A 16,980-nucleotide genomic window follows, 5' to 3' on the forward strand; every position below is an offset into this window, starting at 1 on the left:
CTATTTTTTTTCCTGAATCTTGTATACCTATTTCATTCACAGTCAATTTTATTTTTTTGGAGTATTGTATCCTTCCTCAACAAATTATATTATTTCCATCATGTATGCTATTTTTTTCAAGAATCTTGTATCCTTTCATAAATCATATTCATATGTAATGATTATATTATATTGGAATAGAATCAGTAATATTTTTGTAATACAAATAAAAGAAAAATAGATTTGACAGTCATATAATACAATTTTGACCATTGGGATACAATCCACGATTAAGATCTTGATAAATGAGAAAAATGGAGATTGAAATTGTTAATCCAATCGAATGAGAAAGGGGATTTCTTTGAAATTGTAACTGATGAGAATTTTAAGTGATATTGTTCCTTTTTTTAAAAAAAAATATTCTCTTTTTTGATTTTCTCCTTTATGTTTTTAAATAATTGTATTCTTGCAAATCAAACAAAGAAAAAATACATAACAAACTAAAATATTGACATTTTAAATAAATATTAAAAGTGTGGCTAAGGGATCCTATTAAATGTCAAAATATTGACATTTTGAAAATTTTCCTTAAAAATATTAAACCACAATTTAAAACAAAATCAAAATTGAACTAACAAAGAGAAAATGTTATCTCCAGTCGAGCTAACAAAGTCAAAATTGAACTAACTAGTTGGTTTGTGCCATTTTAATTAAGAATAGGGTATAATGGTAATTCAATTTCGAAGATTGGAGCTTTCCACTTATATAATTTGATTTATGATGATAATATAATACAATACTATTACGTTATATATAAGCCATTTTTTCGAATTGTTTTGGTCACATGTACAATTATATAATAAATCAATACATAAACCCTCAATATATATTGTTGGATTATGAAGGTGATTAGGGCGGCATGCGAAAGCTTACAATTGCAAATCATATGGTTGACAAATTAGACGACAAATAAAAATATACTAAAGACATATTATTAAATATGGTTTGGTCAAGCGACCTACATATTGAAAACTAATATTTAAAAAAAACATAACTATGTTTAGGAGAAAATCTCCCCATAAACGAGACTCTTAAACGACTACATTGTAGATTCTATTGTGTTCTAGATATGAGAAGAGGGGTATTCAATTTATAGAGTTCCAAATTTTTCTTCTGAGGAAAGAATAACTCAAATATGGAAGAATATTATATTTTCCTTTTAGAAAAAGTTAAAGCATTTATGGTAATACTTTGACTTTCTTTTAAGGAAAAAATAAACTTCAAGTAAGAAAAGAAAATCAGGGTAAAAAAATTGAGTTGAACCACAACTATATACATACATTAATGGAAATATTCATTTATTCTTTTGAAAAAACCGTAAATAAAAGTAAAACTCTTACAACCAGTTGCTATTACAAGAAACCCTCAGCAACTATAGAATAACACATATATAAACATCATTGACTTATATGATCATGATTCAATCATACCATTTAGTAACACACAGAATTGAAATAGTACATTCAACTCTTATGATATGATTCAATTAAACCCAATATTCCCAATCAAAGAATAAAATATGCATCCATTTTTTGATTAGTTTGTGATGATCATCAAACTCTCATGATTCCTTCACTTGATGAGCCCAAATTGACACCATTTGGTTGGTCTATACAAAAAGACAAAAATTAAATTAGTGATACATTTTTTTCGTGGGGTTCTATTACTCTTGAACTATAATGAAATTGTCAGCTATATATTTTGTTTTTGCGAAAATTCTATTATTCCTAGATTATTTAAATAATAGTAGGTTAAATTGCGCCATAAGTATAGTAAAATTAGATGAAGAGCTTACTTTGTGGTGTGTTGGATACAAAAAAACATGCACCAATGACAATGTAACAGAGCAGGAGGACTAATCCTTTAATATAGTGAGATGTTCCATCCTGCAATATTAATTAATTGTAAGTACTGACTAAATCTGTATTCACGTATGATATGACGAAATTTGTATTCACGTCAAGAATACTATTTTAGGGGTAAAGCATTCTCAAATTACCTGTAGAGTGAAAGCTGTGATAATTATTGCCAAAGCAAGGGAGCTTGTCTCAAGAAGACTAAAATCAAGATCCATTCTTACACCAATAATCCATGAAACAATCACACATAATGGAACCTAAATAATTAAAAAAAAAAACAAAAGATTATCATAGTCAGTTTTAAAAAATGAAAAATATAAAAAAAATTGATTAGAAAAATCACTTAATTTAAAACAAATGGAAATGAAGAAACTTATTACATTGTGGTAAAAAAAAAGTAAATTATTATCAATATACTTTAACATGTTGTAACAGGTTATTTGTCTTATTTATCATGTTCCAATTACAAACTAGCTACTTTCTATTTACTCGGTATTTGAGTATCTTCTAAATGATCGTAAAAATTCTATTACATATCAATGTATAGAAATTAAACTCGAAATAACTTTGAGTAAGATACTTACCACAAACATGGCAATTTGAGTTGCTGAACCTAAGGCAACTCCCAAAGAAATGTCCTGCATTATCCAAAAAAAAAAAAATCCTTTTATAAGTTCTCTTATTATTATTAGTGCATGATTATAAAAATAATTATTATTATATTTGCTGATTTAATTATTAGACATTGTACATACCAACTTGTTCTTGAAAGCAAAAATTATAGCCCCAGCATGCTCAGCAGCATTTCCAACAATTGGTAATAAAATAACACTGATGAAACTCACTGAAATTCCCCAAGAATCTGATGCTGCCTATTTAATTTAAATAAAAAAAAATTGTCAAGACTTTATAATTCAAAAAAATCCCTCCTATTTTATTTAAATTTTAAAAACATTTAAAAAAAAAGCTGACCTCAATGGTACCAACAACATATTCAGATAATAGAGCAATAAGAATAGTCATTCCAACCAACCATGCAAATGCACTCCAAAATCCAAGCACTGCTTCTTCATCTTCGTTATCATCGCCTTCGTTATCTTCCTGATTAATGACGAAAGAATTTAGCTTATATACTTTGATATTATTATAAATGTTTTTTTTGTAATCATTGAATTAAACGATTTCAAAATTAAGATAACCATCAGAGAGGCATATAAATAATAGGTTCAACTAAATTTAGTATTTTAACATAAATCTTATTATATCTAAAAGATCACTAACATTCAAGGAAATATTGAATTTTGATTTTGTAATAATAAAAGTGATAGATATATATGATGGTAAGAATCTGAAATTGAACCCATCAAATTTAAATTTCGGAACATCAACAATGGATCTAGAGCAGAATACATAACTCATTAAATATTATTATTGATGGTGAACTCAATTATTATTTTATATTATTTGATGTAGCTATAGAAACACATAAACTTTAAATTCTAGATCTGCTTTGGGTTCTAAAGAAGAGTAAAATATTGCAAGGCATGTTTCCCAAAGAAAAAAAAGGAGTAAATTTTGATGATAGTGGTGTTCGAACCCACAAAACTCTAGTGTGACAAAGTGTTTCTATGACGCTTCCTTACCACTGAGCCGTCAGCCAGTTTAGTTATATTAGGTTCACAAGTTAATATACATATATATATTTATTTAATTTTCTAATACAAATATAGGGTCTACGAGAAAGCTATTGGGGTCATCCATATTCACGAACCCCCACCAAACTCTGCCATTGGCTTGACTACCGCTATATGTCTATTCCATTGGATCATGAAATTTTTCATTTTTTTCCATAGTTAAACCTCGAAAAACACATTTGGACATAAAATTCAAAATTCAACTTGAAATTGCATTTCAGAATTTTCAAGAATTTCAAAAACAACAATAAAATATTTTCGGAGAATCTTAGTAGCTCAGTTGGTTGTCTATTTGAACTCTCTTTTTATTGGTGAAAGTTCGATTCTCCATATTATAATCCCCTCCCTTCCTCTAAAAAACAACTCTAATTTGTATTCATCAAGAGACACAAAACTTCAATTTTAAATTATTAAAAAAATCATTTCGGAATTCTTTTATTTTTTTTTCAAATTTCACAATAAAACATGATCAAACGCAGTTACTTACGGCTTGTGCGTCGAAAAGTTGTCTGTGAGTCCACAACTGGAAAACAAGATAACCAAAATAAGCAAGTAGCATAACAATGCAGCTGACTCTTGATAGATTCAATGTTGCTTGTGCTGTTATTGCTGCTGATTCTCCAACTCCAGCATAACGGAACATCAAAGGCAACACATGACATAATAATCCCAACAGCAAAAGTAGAGAGTTCACATCTGCTTGTTTCTGTTCAATCAAATAAAACAAAAACAATTCAACTTCTATACGACGTCTGATTTGAGATCATGATTTCACATTCTAATCTTATAATTAAAAAAAAATAGTATTTCGTATTCAAAATTGTGATTTCAATTTATATTTTTAAATATAAAACTTGACTTATAAATTTATGTTCTGATATAGTTCAAGTTCATAACGATACGTAGCGGTCCATAATAATTATGAGTATAGGTTCAAAATTTTAAAATACTAGTACACCACAAAACATAGGGTGACTTCAAGATAACACGTGTGCCCACTTCCTATATACTAGGTTGTGGAACGGACATATTCTATAGCCAAACAGTAAAATATTATTATTTACTAGCATATTAGCAATGAATTAGCGATACAAGTTCGTAGCGAATTTCAATTTTTTTATAGTGATTGGGGGAATCAAGATGATGATAAAGTGAAAATAAAATAAAATAAAATTACTTACTCTATCATATTTTTGTTCCTTGGATATATTTGCAATGCCACCACAAAATAATGAAGTGCCAAGAACCAAAAGAAGATTTGAAAGAATAGATCCCAAGAGTGAATATTTGACAACATCCACTTTATGTTGGATTAGAGCAAATATTGCTATTATAAGTTCTGTGGCATTTCCACATGTTGCATTTAGAAGCCCTCCAACTGATCAATACAACAAATTAAACAAATAATAATTAGAACTAAGGAAAAAAAATAATCTTTTTCTTCCTCTTTATGTGTCAAGTTAAATTAAACTAGCAAGAGGTTGTTGTTATATTGTTTATTGATATAAAAAGTAGTATTAAAAGAAGAAGAAAAAAAAACAAAGGAATTTCCAACTTTATATTTGTTCAATTTAGTGGTGAAGCTACCTAGACCAGAGAGTGGTCTATCCAATATTTACTCTTCGTCGAAAAATTCTAATGTATTTATAAAATATTATATTGAATATCTTTGATGGAATTCCTAATTTTTCTACTGATATTAATTTATTTCATAACGTTAGTTGTGGTCCTTCACTATCATGTTATTATATACAGAAAGGATAACTTTTTTTTTGTTTTGTGGATTAAAAAAAGCCAATAAAGATTAAAAAATAAACAAATGGGAAAGTACCTGTTGGACCAGTAAAGAAAGCTATTTGTCTGCAATTCAAAACGATCAAAAAAATTAATAATAGGTGATTTTAGTAATAATCAATTCAAATCGACTCGTAAACAATTTTAATAATCAAATTATACCATAGAAAAAAACAATTTAACTTACTCTGTCAAGAAGCTGACACGTTCAGCCAATGGAGTAAGTCCAAGTAAACTCAATCCAAAAACCCATGACTGATATAATATAGAAAAAAATTAAAAAAAGAATGTCAGTATTATAAAATAAATTAATCAAGAAATCACAAAAAAGATATTCTCAGATTCATATCTTTCAACGGATCTTTTAGTTATTTAAAAAGAAAAAAAAAACAGTTTTTTAAATGTTTTGTGCTAATGTTACATTCACTTCATAACCAACTCATGAGAAATAACATATGTTGTTAAATAAAATAACACTTTTAATTACTTAATTATATTACGTATTCAACTAATGCATACACAAAGCTTATAAGTCGGTGAAAGGTGTTCATCCAAATTTCCATCACTCAAAATGTACATCGTATATTATATACTATTAAAATTAATTTGTATGTTGATAAAATTCTGACTCCATTATTTGTCCTCATGTATGTAACTGATATAGAGTTGACATTAAATTTCTTTAACTTCCTTCATATGTATATGTTTTTTAATTAGTTTGAACTCACTTAGTGAAAAAATTCTGACTCCATCATTTGCTCTCACGTGTGTAATTGATTCGTTTTAAAATGGCATAAACACGTGAAAATACATTTCGTTTTATTTGGAATATATGTAATTTTATTCAAAACAACCTCTTATCCACTCTGACACCATATTAAATTGTGTGACTATCGAAATAATCACACAATTGAATATAAAAGAGAACTTACTCTTCCAAAGTTTTTGTAATGAGCAACAATGGCAATAGGTATGGCAATGAAGAGCACAAAAAGCTTAGTTCCCAAAATGACCTCTTGAACATTAGCAAGAACATCTCTAACAATGGCACAAGGTACTTTCCGTACAAGGGTAAGATCAGACTTTTTCCTAAGAGACGAAGACGATACGTTGTGAGCCGTTCGTCCATGGCTACGACCATGGCCATGGCGCATCTCTTTGCTTAATGGCTTAATATGTCCATTTTCTAAGAGCCATGTTTCTGCTGCTGGTGATGATGAAGCCATTGTTTTGTTTTGTATTTTTGGAAAATAACTTATTTTGTGTATTTTGGTTTTATATTGTGAGAACTCTCATCTTGTATGAGTATGGGGTTGGCATAGGATATATATAGGTTAATTTGTCACATGCAAGAAATTTCCAAGAAGTTTCATATTTTGTTTCTCATAGGTAAGTATTTGATATTTTATAATATTGAGGCTCGACTAAGTTTGAATTCAGATCGGAAAGTTTTATATTAGACAGTATAGCACTTTAATTTCTAACAGGGGAATCTTCGTAGCTCATTTGATTAGTTACCTACACTTTTACCTTATGTGCATGTTAAAGAATGACAAAAGTCTCACATTGGTGGTTGATGAGATGGTCTGATTCCTTATAAGGCTCGGACAATCTTCATCCCTGTGAGCTAGCTTTTGGAGGTGTAAGTTACGTTAGAGTATGTGCCCAATTTAACAAGATGGGAAAAACATTATAGTTATATTACCATTTATGAAACTTTTTTAAATATTGGGATATATTTGAGCCTTTTGAATTATTTAGGGGCATGATTCATGTTGTTGTACATGATATATGTATAAATTAATTTGATAGTTTAGAGTAAGTTTAAATCTTTTAATTGTCTACGTCGCTTTAGAGTTTAGTGTGACACTTGTCAGGATCCGACTCCTCTTCATTTTCCTTGTCTTCATTTTTTTCAAGTTCTAGCCTTGATTAATGACAAATAGCATAGGTTAAATTTAATGGTTTAGATTTAATTAATTAAAATATATTCCTAACCATGGTTTAGATAATAAATATATTATTATATCAATTAAAAATAGTCTTATTATTTCTCCCCTTTTATCTTTATTCCCTCCAAGTCCGATTGTTTCTCTCTTTTCTCCCTATTCCCTCCAAATTTTTCTTTGCTGTCATTTTGCAACACCCAAACTATTATTTTTTTGGGATAATAATCTTTTAATCCTTAATTTTAACTAATACTAATAATTTATTGAATTTTTGTTACGGTGGAATGTTTTGTCCACGTGGAGTGTGATGTGACAATTTTTTTAAATAAAAGAGAGAGTGTATTACATTCACCATGGTGAGAGTGTTATAAAAGAGAGAGTTATGTTTCTCAAACTAATAAATGATAGTTTAGGTATAAAATTCGCACCCTCAATAGTTTAGGTATGAAACTAAAAAAAAAGGATAGTTTAGATGTGTTTTTGACACTTGTCTTTTAATTAATTTAATAAAATAAAAATATACATTAATTAATTATGATTAAGTAATAACTCGGTATATTTCAACATATGGCATACATTATTAATTTAGTGCGTAAGCACTTCGTATGAGTAAATGTTTACCCAAAATGAAAATAACATTTTGAGACCCTGAAATAAAAATAATATACTATTTTTAATAGAATAGGGGATTTTTCTCACAATCGCAACATAAAATATAGGAGGTCACATATTCAAATTTTAAAAATAATGTATCATAAAAATGTAAGGAATATAAAATTGTGTACAATAGATATTATGTAAGGTTCGTCCTTTCTTTGGGCCCATGCTAGAACTTAGTTCACTGATATGTCTTGAAATTTTAGAGTAGAGAAAATAATTTTTGAAGTTAGGAATAGTGTTTGAATGAGAATAAATACTGTAGGTTGAACTTTTTATGAGGTCAAGAAAATAATTTAACAAGTGAAAATGTGTTTAATTTCTTGACATTTTATAAATCACATTTTTCAATTTCAAGTCCAAGTCAACCAGTCTCATGACATAACTTAGCTTCCATTATCATACAAAGGTAAAGAATAATTGTTTCATTAATTCAAACAAACTTTTACTTTATGGTAAAGAAAAATCCATATACAAGACTACAAAAGTAGGTGATAATCAAACCTATTTATCACCATGTCATTGATCTAAAAGATAGTTTACATACACCACATTTAATGAATAAAAAGGTTTATTACTTTTTAGACCAAACACTTTTTATATCAATATGGTGTCCAAGGACGTATGTTAAGACTTTCTTGACTTTTATAAAATATTTGTGTTGGTAAATGTTTGATTAATGAATATAATAGGGATATCATATAAGTGAGATAAAAGAGAACTTATGCAGTTCTCATCATTCACTTTGTATCGACGATATTATTGAGGACATATATTTTTTGTATTCACTCTATACTTATTGTATTTTGTTTGCAGGTTTTGTTCTAGGTCCTAGTGCACTAGGTGCTGTGGGAGTGAGCTGTTTGATTATTCCGCAAATATGAAATATATTAAAGTTAAAGTTGACCAAACTTTAATATATTTCATACAAATATTTCATGCTGTAGGAGTGAGCTGTTTGACTAATATAGCTTATACATGCAAAAGGAATTCAAAATAAAGACCAAAAAGAACATAAGTCAAAATTTCAACACCTAAATAGTTAGTTACTATTTTATATATTTTCTACTATTTTTTTTTTTTTATATATATATATATAACTATTTTTTGGTACGATATTTAGTGTTTCAATATATTTTTTATAACTATCAAACATCATACCGAATTTCATACTTTTTGGAAATGCATACCAAATACTATACCAACTATCATAATATTCAAATCACGATATTAAAAATTTTGATTTCAATTGATATTTGATGTATATTATCTACCATACCATATCATACCATGTCCATCTGTAATCGTTACTTAAGAAAATTGGTAATTTGTGAGAAATGAATGGGTTTACCACGAATCTTGGTGGAACACCAAGGCTTTAGTACAAATTGTATCGTAATTGTACAACAATTTTTTTACAAGTCCATTATTAATTTTTTCAATGCATTTTTCCTTTGAAATAGATGAAAATTCATTTAAATCAACTTCAAATGAATACTTCTTTCGTCCCATTTTATGTGGCATTTTCTAGATTTCGAGATTCAAACAAGTCTATTTTTTACCGTAAGTTTTTCATAGATTGTTTAAACATTTTGAATTATCAATTATTGTGATTTATAGTACTTTTTATGTAGTTTACAAATACTTACATATATTTCATTTCGAAACAAATTGAAGATTCCATGTGCAATTTGTCAGTCAAACTTAGTGTGTTTCTCTCAAAAAATAAAAAGTATCACATAAATTGGGACAGATAACATATAATATTCCAACGTCAATCACAATAATTTTTAATGGTAAGATTCAAACAAAAGTCATCAACAATCAATACAGCCCNCCCCCTTTATTTTTTTGGTCTTCTTTAGTAATCGAGCTCTACCAATGAAGTAGTTTTCAAAAAAATAATTTTAACAACTAAATCAACCACAAATAAGTATCAAATTTCTACCACATATATTAAAAAGACGGAAAAAAAACGTGAGAAAAAAAAAAGAGAAAAAGTACCATTCTAGCGAATATATAATATGCTAAACTTAGAGGGTGTTTGGATTGACTTAATAGTTGGTCAAATCTATTTTAAGTCAGTTTTTAACTTCTGATAGTGTTTGACAAATATAAAAATTAATTTAAAATAAGTTTTAAAAAATGACTTAAAATAAGCTATGAAGTGTTTGACAAGGTAAAAAAATGACTTAAAATAAGTCAAAAAAATCAAAAGTAGGTTGCCCCTATTTTTTATTTTTTGACTTAAAAGTCATTTGACTTTTTTTTTTTTGACTTAAAAATTACTCTTTTAAAAAAACTACTTTTTTAAGTCAATCCAAACAGGCTCATGTGACAAAAATAATATAGTTTTCAAGTTTTAACAACTAAATCAACCACAAATAAGTAACTATATTCAATTTCGACCACACATAGAAAGAAGACGAAAAAATATGAGAAAAAAGAGAGAGAATACAAATTCTAGCGAATATATATATACGCTAAATCTATTTACATGCAAAAATAAAATAAAATAATACCCACGCCTTTAAAAAGGAGTTCTTGTCTGTCTTTCAGTCTTTGTCATTGAAAGTTTGAAACTAAATTTTCAATATTTACTAATATTAAATAAAAAGAAAATTGATCGAAAAATATTTTAAGTGATCAAATTAAATAATAAATTTTATTTACAATTTTTTCTCTATTTCACCAAAAATAGAGAAAAGCAAAGCTCATTATTCTGAGAACACAACATTAGTATGAGGTCATATGTACCTTAACTTGCAGAGAAAATATGTTGTTTCTTATGGCGTATCGTCATTTTTATCTAGACGTGATGTAATGGATCATAACAGCTTAGTGATGGAGTCGAAATTTTTTCTGAAATCAAAATAATACTTATTACGTTATCATAATTCATGAGATTTGTATGAACCTATAATCTATCTTAATTTATGATTTTATATTCACACCACGTTAGATTATTCTCTTATGTCAAATTCGACAATTTATATATATATATATATATTACTAAAACAAAGTATTTTTGTTATATTAATTTTACGGTATAATTTTTTGCAAAGAGGGATATAATTATACCCTTTTGGCTCTATATAGCTCCAAATTCCAATCATGTTAGGGATTTTAACCTTTAATTAAAGATTTTGAGTTTAAATCAATAAATTAAAAAAAATTGACCATTCTAAAAAAAAAAACTAGATTTTTTTTCCACCTCATTTGATAATTCACTATTTTTTATTATTAGTATCTTTCTCGACAGCAACTTGTGGAACAGAGCCGTAATAAAGATGTAGTACGGCTTTTGTACTTTCCTGTGAAACTTCCTTGAAATTTCTGCTCTAATTATTAGAGAATAGAGGNCAATTTTCCCTATAATTATACCCTTTTGGCTCTATATAGCTCCAAATTCCAATCATGTTAGGATTTTAACCTTTAATTAAAGATTTTGAGTTTGAATCAATAAATTAAAAAAAATTGACCATTCTAAAAAAAAAAAATAGATTTTTTTCCCACCTCATTTGATAATTCACTATTTTTTTTTATTAGTATCTTTCTCGACAGCAACTTGTGGAACAGAGCCGTAATAAAGATGTAGTACGGCTTTTGTACTTTCCTGTGAAACTTCCTTGAAATTTCTGCTCTAATTATTAGAGAATAGAGGATTATTTTTTAATTTATTTGGTCGATATTTATATTAAAATTTTAATTAATTTATATTCATATTACATAACATAAAGCTTATTTAAAGAAATTTTTTTTAACAAGATTATTTTATTCTATAAGATATGAATTCAGAACTTTAATTAAGGGCAGAAAATTTTTATTCATCTCATCACAAATTTACTACTAATTATTGTTATTTGTTGAGCAATTGCGTAACCATTTGGACTAAAGGCTTAATCATTAGATATAGTACTTTTATATTCATGTGTTGATCTGATTATTTTCTATTTATTTTTTTATATCTAGGTTGATTACCATAAATATTAAATATTAACCATCATAAAATTTAAAAAATCATAGTTTTATTGATAAAACAATATAAGTACAAATTTGTTTGTTCCTTTGATTCTTTTCTCTCAATTCTTTTTCGTAATTCGAGGTCGTTAATAGCGTATTTTTCGAACATAAGAGAACATAACTTGATGTATTTATGAACATCATAAACTTATGGAATTTTTAAGATTTTGCTTCGACTAAAAGCTCAATCATTGCCTATATGAACCACTTTATTTGTTTATAATGGCCTCCATGTCTTAATTCTTTCATATGCTGGTTTGATTATTTTCTAATAATTAATTTTTCTATGCCCATCATTATTTTAATTTTAAATTTTGTGATTGAAATGTCATCTTGCTTTTCGAAAAACTCTATTGGATTATTTGTTTTTTTTTTCCTTCTTTTGTTTCTCTCGTATTGAATTGTTTGTATTACATCATGTAAGAGTTTTAATTACCTTGTATTACGTTTTTGTTTTACAAAAAGATAGAGATCTTCGAACGTCAAAAATTTAAAATAAAAAATGAATATTTTAAATTAATAAATTTAAAGTATATAGATTCTAAATTTAATTCTTTAAGTATTGAATATTAAATTAATAATTATATATTTTTTTAAAATATGAATAAAAAAAATTAAATCAAAACTATTAAATACGACCTAATTCATAAACGAAACGCTAGTTCCGCCCATAATTTTTAGGTGGGGGAGGTGTTTTCAAGAAGAGCTTTCACACATTGGCACCTTGTTTGAAAGTTTATTAGCATTCCAAATTTGTGATAGAGAAATAAGTTTTTTTGAATTATTATTTTTATATTTTCAGGGTGTCTAACAGATAATTTTTGCAAATATTTTTAGGGTGATCTTATTATAATATATCTTCTTTAAAAGTCATCGAACTTTGAGAAATAACTTATTTACGTCATTTATTAATAGTTGGTCTCAATAATGTCATTGTCGTTACCTAAAATGTTTATTTATGTCATTATTTTTTAACAGTCAGATTCGATGGTTTTGTAAAACCGTTTGTTCCATGTTGCCTTTTATTATAGGTCCAAGTCATCAAAATTAAACTAGTAAAAAAAAATCAAATATGACAAAACTTTGAGAATATGTCATCAAATTACTTTGAGAAAAGACTCATCTATGTCATCCTTTTAAAGTTTGGCTCATCTCTATACTATTTCTGTTTGAGAAAAGGCTCATCCATGCGATGATTTGTTAACTGAAAAAAGTTTTGCTTTTGCAAAACCATTTTTTACACGTGGTCAATCATAATTCAGCCACATTATTAATTAAAACATTTTTTCAAAAAGAAAAATGCTCAAATATGTCATCATACTTTGAGAAAGGCTCATCTATGCCATTAGTTTAAAGTTTGACTCATCTATACCATTTATGCTGACAAATAATAACATGGATATGAGTCTTTTCTCAAACGAAAATGACAAAGATGAGCCAAATTTAAAACGGATGGCATAAATGAGTCTTTTCTCAAAGTTCGATGACATATTTGAGTCTTTTCTCTAAATTAAGTAAGTCTTTTTTCAAAAACTCTATCACATATTTAAGCCATTTCCTTATTATTATTTATGAAATATCCACAAGTGACATTTTATATTATTAATGATTGTCTCTTCCCCATCTTAGCTCCAATATACCTCACCCCTAATCTACATCGTCAAGTATCCTTAGTGTTTGTCTAAATTATATACAATTAATTTTTTTGGGGCAAAAATTTCTAATTAGGTACCAAACACTATTTATTTGGACGATCTTATTATACTTCCTTCTTTTAAAAGAAGAATAATTTAGCTTGTATTTGACACGGAGTTTACAAAGATAAAGAAGACTTTTCAATATCGTGGTCCTAAATTAAGTTCTGTTGAAGTATATATCAAAATGTCCATTCATTTTGTGGCATTAAACATGCCACGTGAAAAATTAAAATTGAAGTGTTACCAAAAAGGGAAGAAGTCATTCCCAATATTAATAAAACAAACTAAAAAAAAATGTCATTCTTTTTAAAACGAAGAAAGTAATATATTTATAAGTGACATTTTATATTAATTACCTCCTCTCAACCTTAGCTTCAATATGCTCCATCCTCATGCACCCTCATCCCAACCACCTCTACATTCCTAACCCTCATTCCCAAGCATGAATGGAGCCACCTTAGGCAAAAGGTGGTGGTCCGGTGTACATTCTTCATTGAAAAAATATGTAGTGTACAAATGTTAAATATTAATTATAACATATTTGATTCTACATTCCTTTAATATAATTGAAAAGAAAATTTTGCTCACCCTTCTTTAAATTCCTGATTCTGCAACTGTCACTCCCAAAATACTTCCATTACTAATTTATATATAAATATTTTTGGGACAATTTTTTTAATTAGATATCAAGCACAATATCCCATATTTTCTAAAAAAAAATTATCATGAAAAATATTTTTCTTCTTACCAAACACACCCTAAAATTGTTATTTCCAACCTATTTTTAGCTCAAGTACTTTAATGTCTATATGTTCCCATGCATATATATATACACAAAACACAGACAGAGATTGACAGCTTTTGCTAATAATTACATTACATATCAGAAATTCAGAATCAAATTACATGGAGCACCAGATGTTTTCAATATTTTATTTTCCAGGTACCCTTTGGTAGGTCTCTCTAATTGTCTACTTCATTCCATAAATATTCTAAACTTCCAACTTCTTAAAACTCTAGGTTTTAATATATATATATATATATATATATATATATATATATTTGTTTATGTTATTTAGACTTTTTAAAAATAATTATGTGTCCACTTCAGATATCTTTCATTAGTTATGTACGTTTTGAGAATTCAACACGAGTACGATATAATTTTTTGAAATATTCAAGTAACACATAGTTTTTACCTTCACTTTCTATTCAAATATAAAAGAAATTAGAACTAACATTAACAAATTGTATATGTATTATAATGTTGTAGTGCCTTTTGCGTTACAATGTCGTCCTATACAATTAATTAACATTAATTTTTTCCATCAAAGATTCAATATAATAGGTGGATCGAATCAGTATATTAATATGGTACAAATTAAAGGAATAGTAGTATATTATATAAGAGAGTGGCTAGGAAAAAGAGTTCCAGCCTTGTCCGTTTTTAAAAACCTTTCTGTAAGGGGAATTGCCCATGTCAAAACCTAGAGTTAGATATTTTTAACTTAGTGCCCTCCTTAGCTAGAATATATGTCACTTGATTCTCTTCGCGATAGTAATGCTATGTATGTATTATTAATACATAGCTAGAAAATCATGATATTATCATGTAAGGGTGTTTAATGCATGCATTAACATGGTTAAAGACACAATTGTCCCTTGAAAAAAATCCACATCTTTTCCACTGTATTTGTGGAGGATATTTTGTGTGAAAAAATAATACATGCATTAGCTTGTTTACTACTAATACTTACATTATGCAATGCATGTTATTTTTAATACACCAAATCAAACATTGGATAAAAAATAATCTCAGCATAACTAATATAACAACATTAGTAATGTCAACATTACTTAATTAATAAATCATATTCAACACTAATTTATACACTCTATCAGATCAGTAGTGGAGCCAGAAATTGACAAAAATTATATAAATTTTCTTTTCAATTGTATTATGAGTATACAAAAGTAAATATAACACTCATAATATACTTCTGTACACCACATAATATTGGCGCATAACGTGCATTAAACCATCCTTCACTTAAAGTGGCTCCTCCCATATACCAAACGACACTATAAAATATATAACTTAAATCAATATTCCACCATCTCCATGCCTTCCCCTACCCAAGCTTTAGTTCTTAGGAAGTTTCGTTTATTGTCTTGGAAGGGTAAAGACAAGTTAATCCACAATCAATCATTTCACAGCCAAATAGAGTGTGTTCATTTCACAGCCATAGACAAGTTTATATATATATATATATATACATATAAAGATAAGTTGGACTCTTGGAGACATTCATTAAGATGCTATAATTATATATTATTCCTAGTTTTATATTTGAAGGCCTAGGATATTTGGAGGATAAGTTTTTAATGATTGATAAAAGACAATGGATGATATATCCCCCACCCCCACACACACATGCAATACATTTCCTTTATTTCAATTTACTTATTTGATTTTAACTAATTGATATAAAATTTATAAAGGTAATAACTAAATAGATGTTGAATGTATTAAAATATTCTTTAATTTTGTGATCTTAAGTATAATATGTGATTTTTTTTTAATTAAAGCGTTGTCCAAAAAGAAAAAAAAATGTTCTTGTGAAACAGACTAAAAGGGAAAGTAAGATGACGAAATTGAAACAATGGAGTATTTGTTTCTAGGTGGAGTACTTTGATATTTGATAGCCTTCTAAATTTATCAATAAATTTTACTTACACATTTGAACTATAACATGTTCCAATTAAATACTTAATCATTTGAAATATATGTATAATCTCCTTCAATTATACACATTAACCTCTATAGGTCATAAAATCTCAAACTTGTTGTAAATAAGGCTTAATTAGAACAAATTGTAATTTGAGTATCAAGTAAAATTTAGCGACAAGTTTAAGAGATTATAACACCTTTGTTTGGATGGTTGTTACCCTTGTATTGTTCGTTTAAATATCATGTTGTTTTGATTGTTATTACTTAAATTTTATTGTATCATATTGTTTAAGTCCATTATTAGATAACGACGAAAAGTCCCATTATATATAACAATTGATTTGGCGTAATAGCGTTGTTAATTTTCTTGTCATTTTTTGTTTATTATATTTATTATTTAATAATTCGATCTATTTTATTCTTTACCCTATATTTTACGGTAGCTCTACCTTGTGTGCTATTTTTCTTGTAGGCTTGTCACTTAAATTGTTGATGTGACATTATGTAACGACATAGAATGGTACAATCTATTAAATA

General features: G+C 27.4%; 1 protein-coding gene across 1 annotated transcript; it reads right to left on the reverse strand.

The window, feature by feature from the left end:
* Positions 1–1,312: 1,312 nt before the first annotated feature.
* On the reverse strand, positions 1,313–6,687 carry LOC125870724 (vacuolar cation/proton exchanger 3-like). The gene is made up of 11 exons (XM_049551223.1): positions 6,319–6,687; positions 5,574–5,641; positions 5,424–5,452; positions 4,774–4,970; positions 4,080–4,298; positions 2,871–2,999; positions 2,654–2,770; positions 2,483–2,536; positions 2,039–2,155; positions 1,835–1,925; positions 1,313–1,648 (listed from the first exon to the last, which is right to left on the reverse strand). The coding sequence occupies exons 1-11, from the start codon at positions 6,610–6,612 to the stop codon at positions 1,593–1,595; spliced, it is 1,371 nt and encodes a 456-aa protein (XP_049407180.1). The 5' UTR covers positions 6,613–6,687; the 3' UTR covers positions 1,313–1,592.
* Between the last annotated feature and the right edge of the window lie 10,293 nt (positions 6,688–16,980).

Source organism: Solanum stenotomum, chromosome 7 (assembly GCF_019186545.1).
Source record: "Solanum stenotomum isolate F172 chromosome 7, ASM1918654v1, whole genome shotgun sequence".
Lineage (NCBI taxonomy): Eukaryota > Viridiplantae > Streptophyta > Magnoliopsida > Solanales > Solanaceae > Solanum > Solanum stenotomum.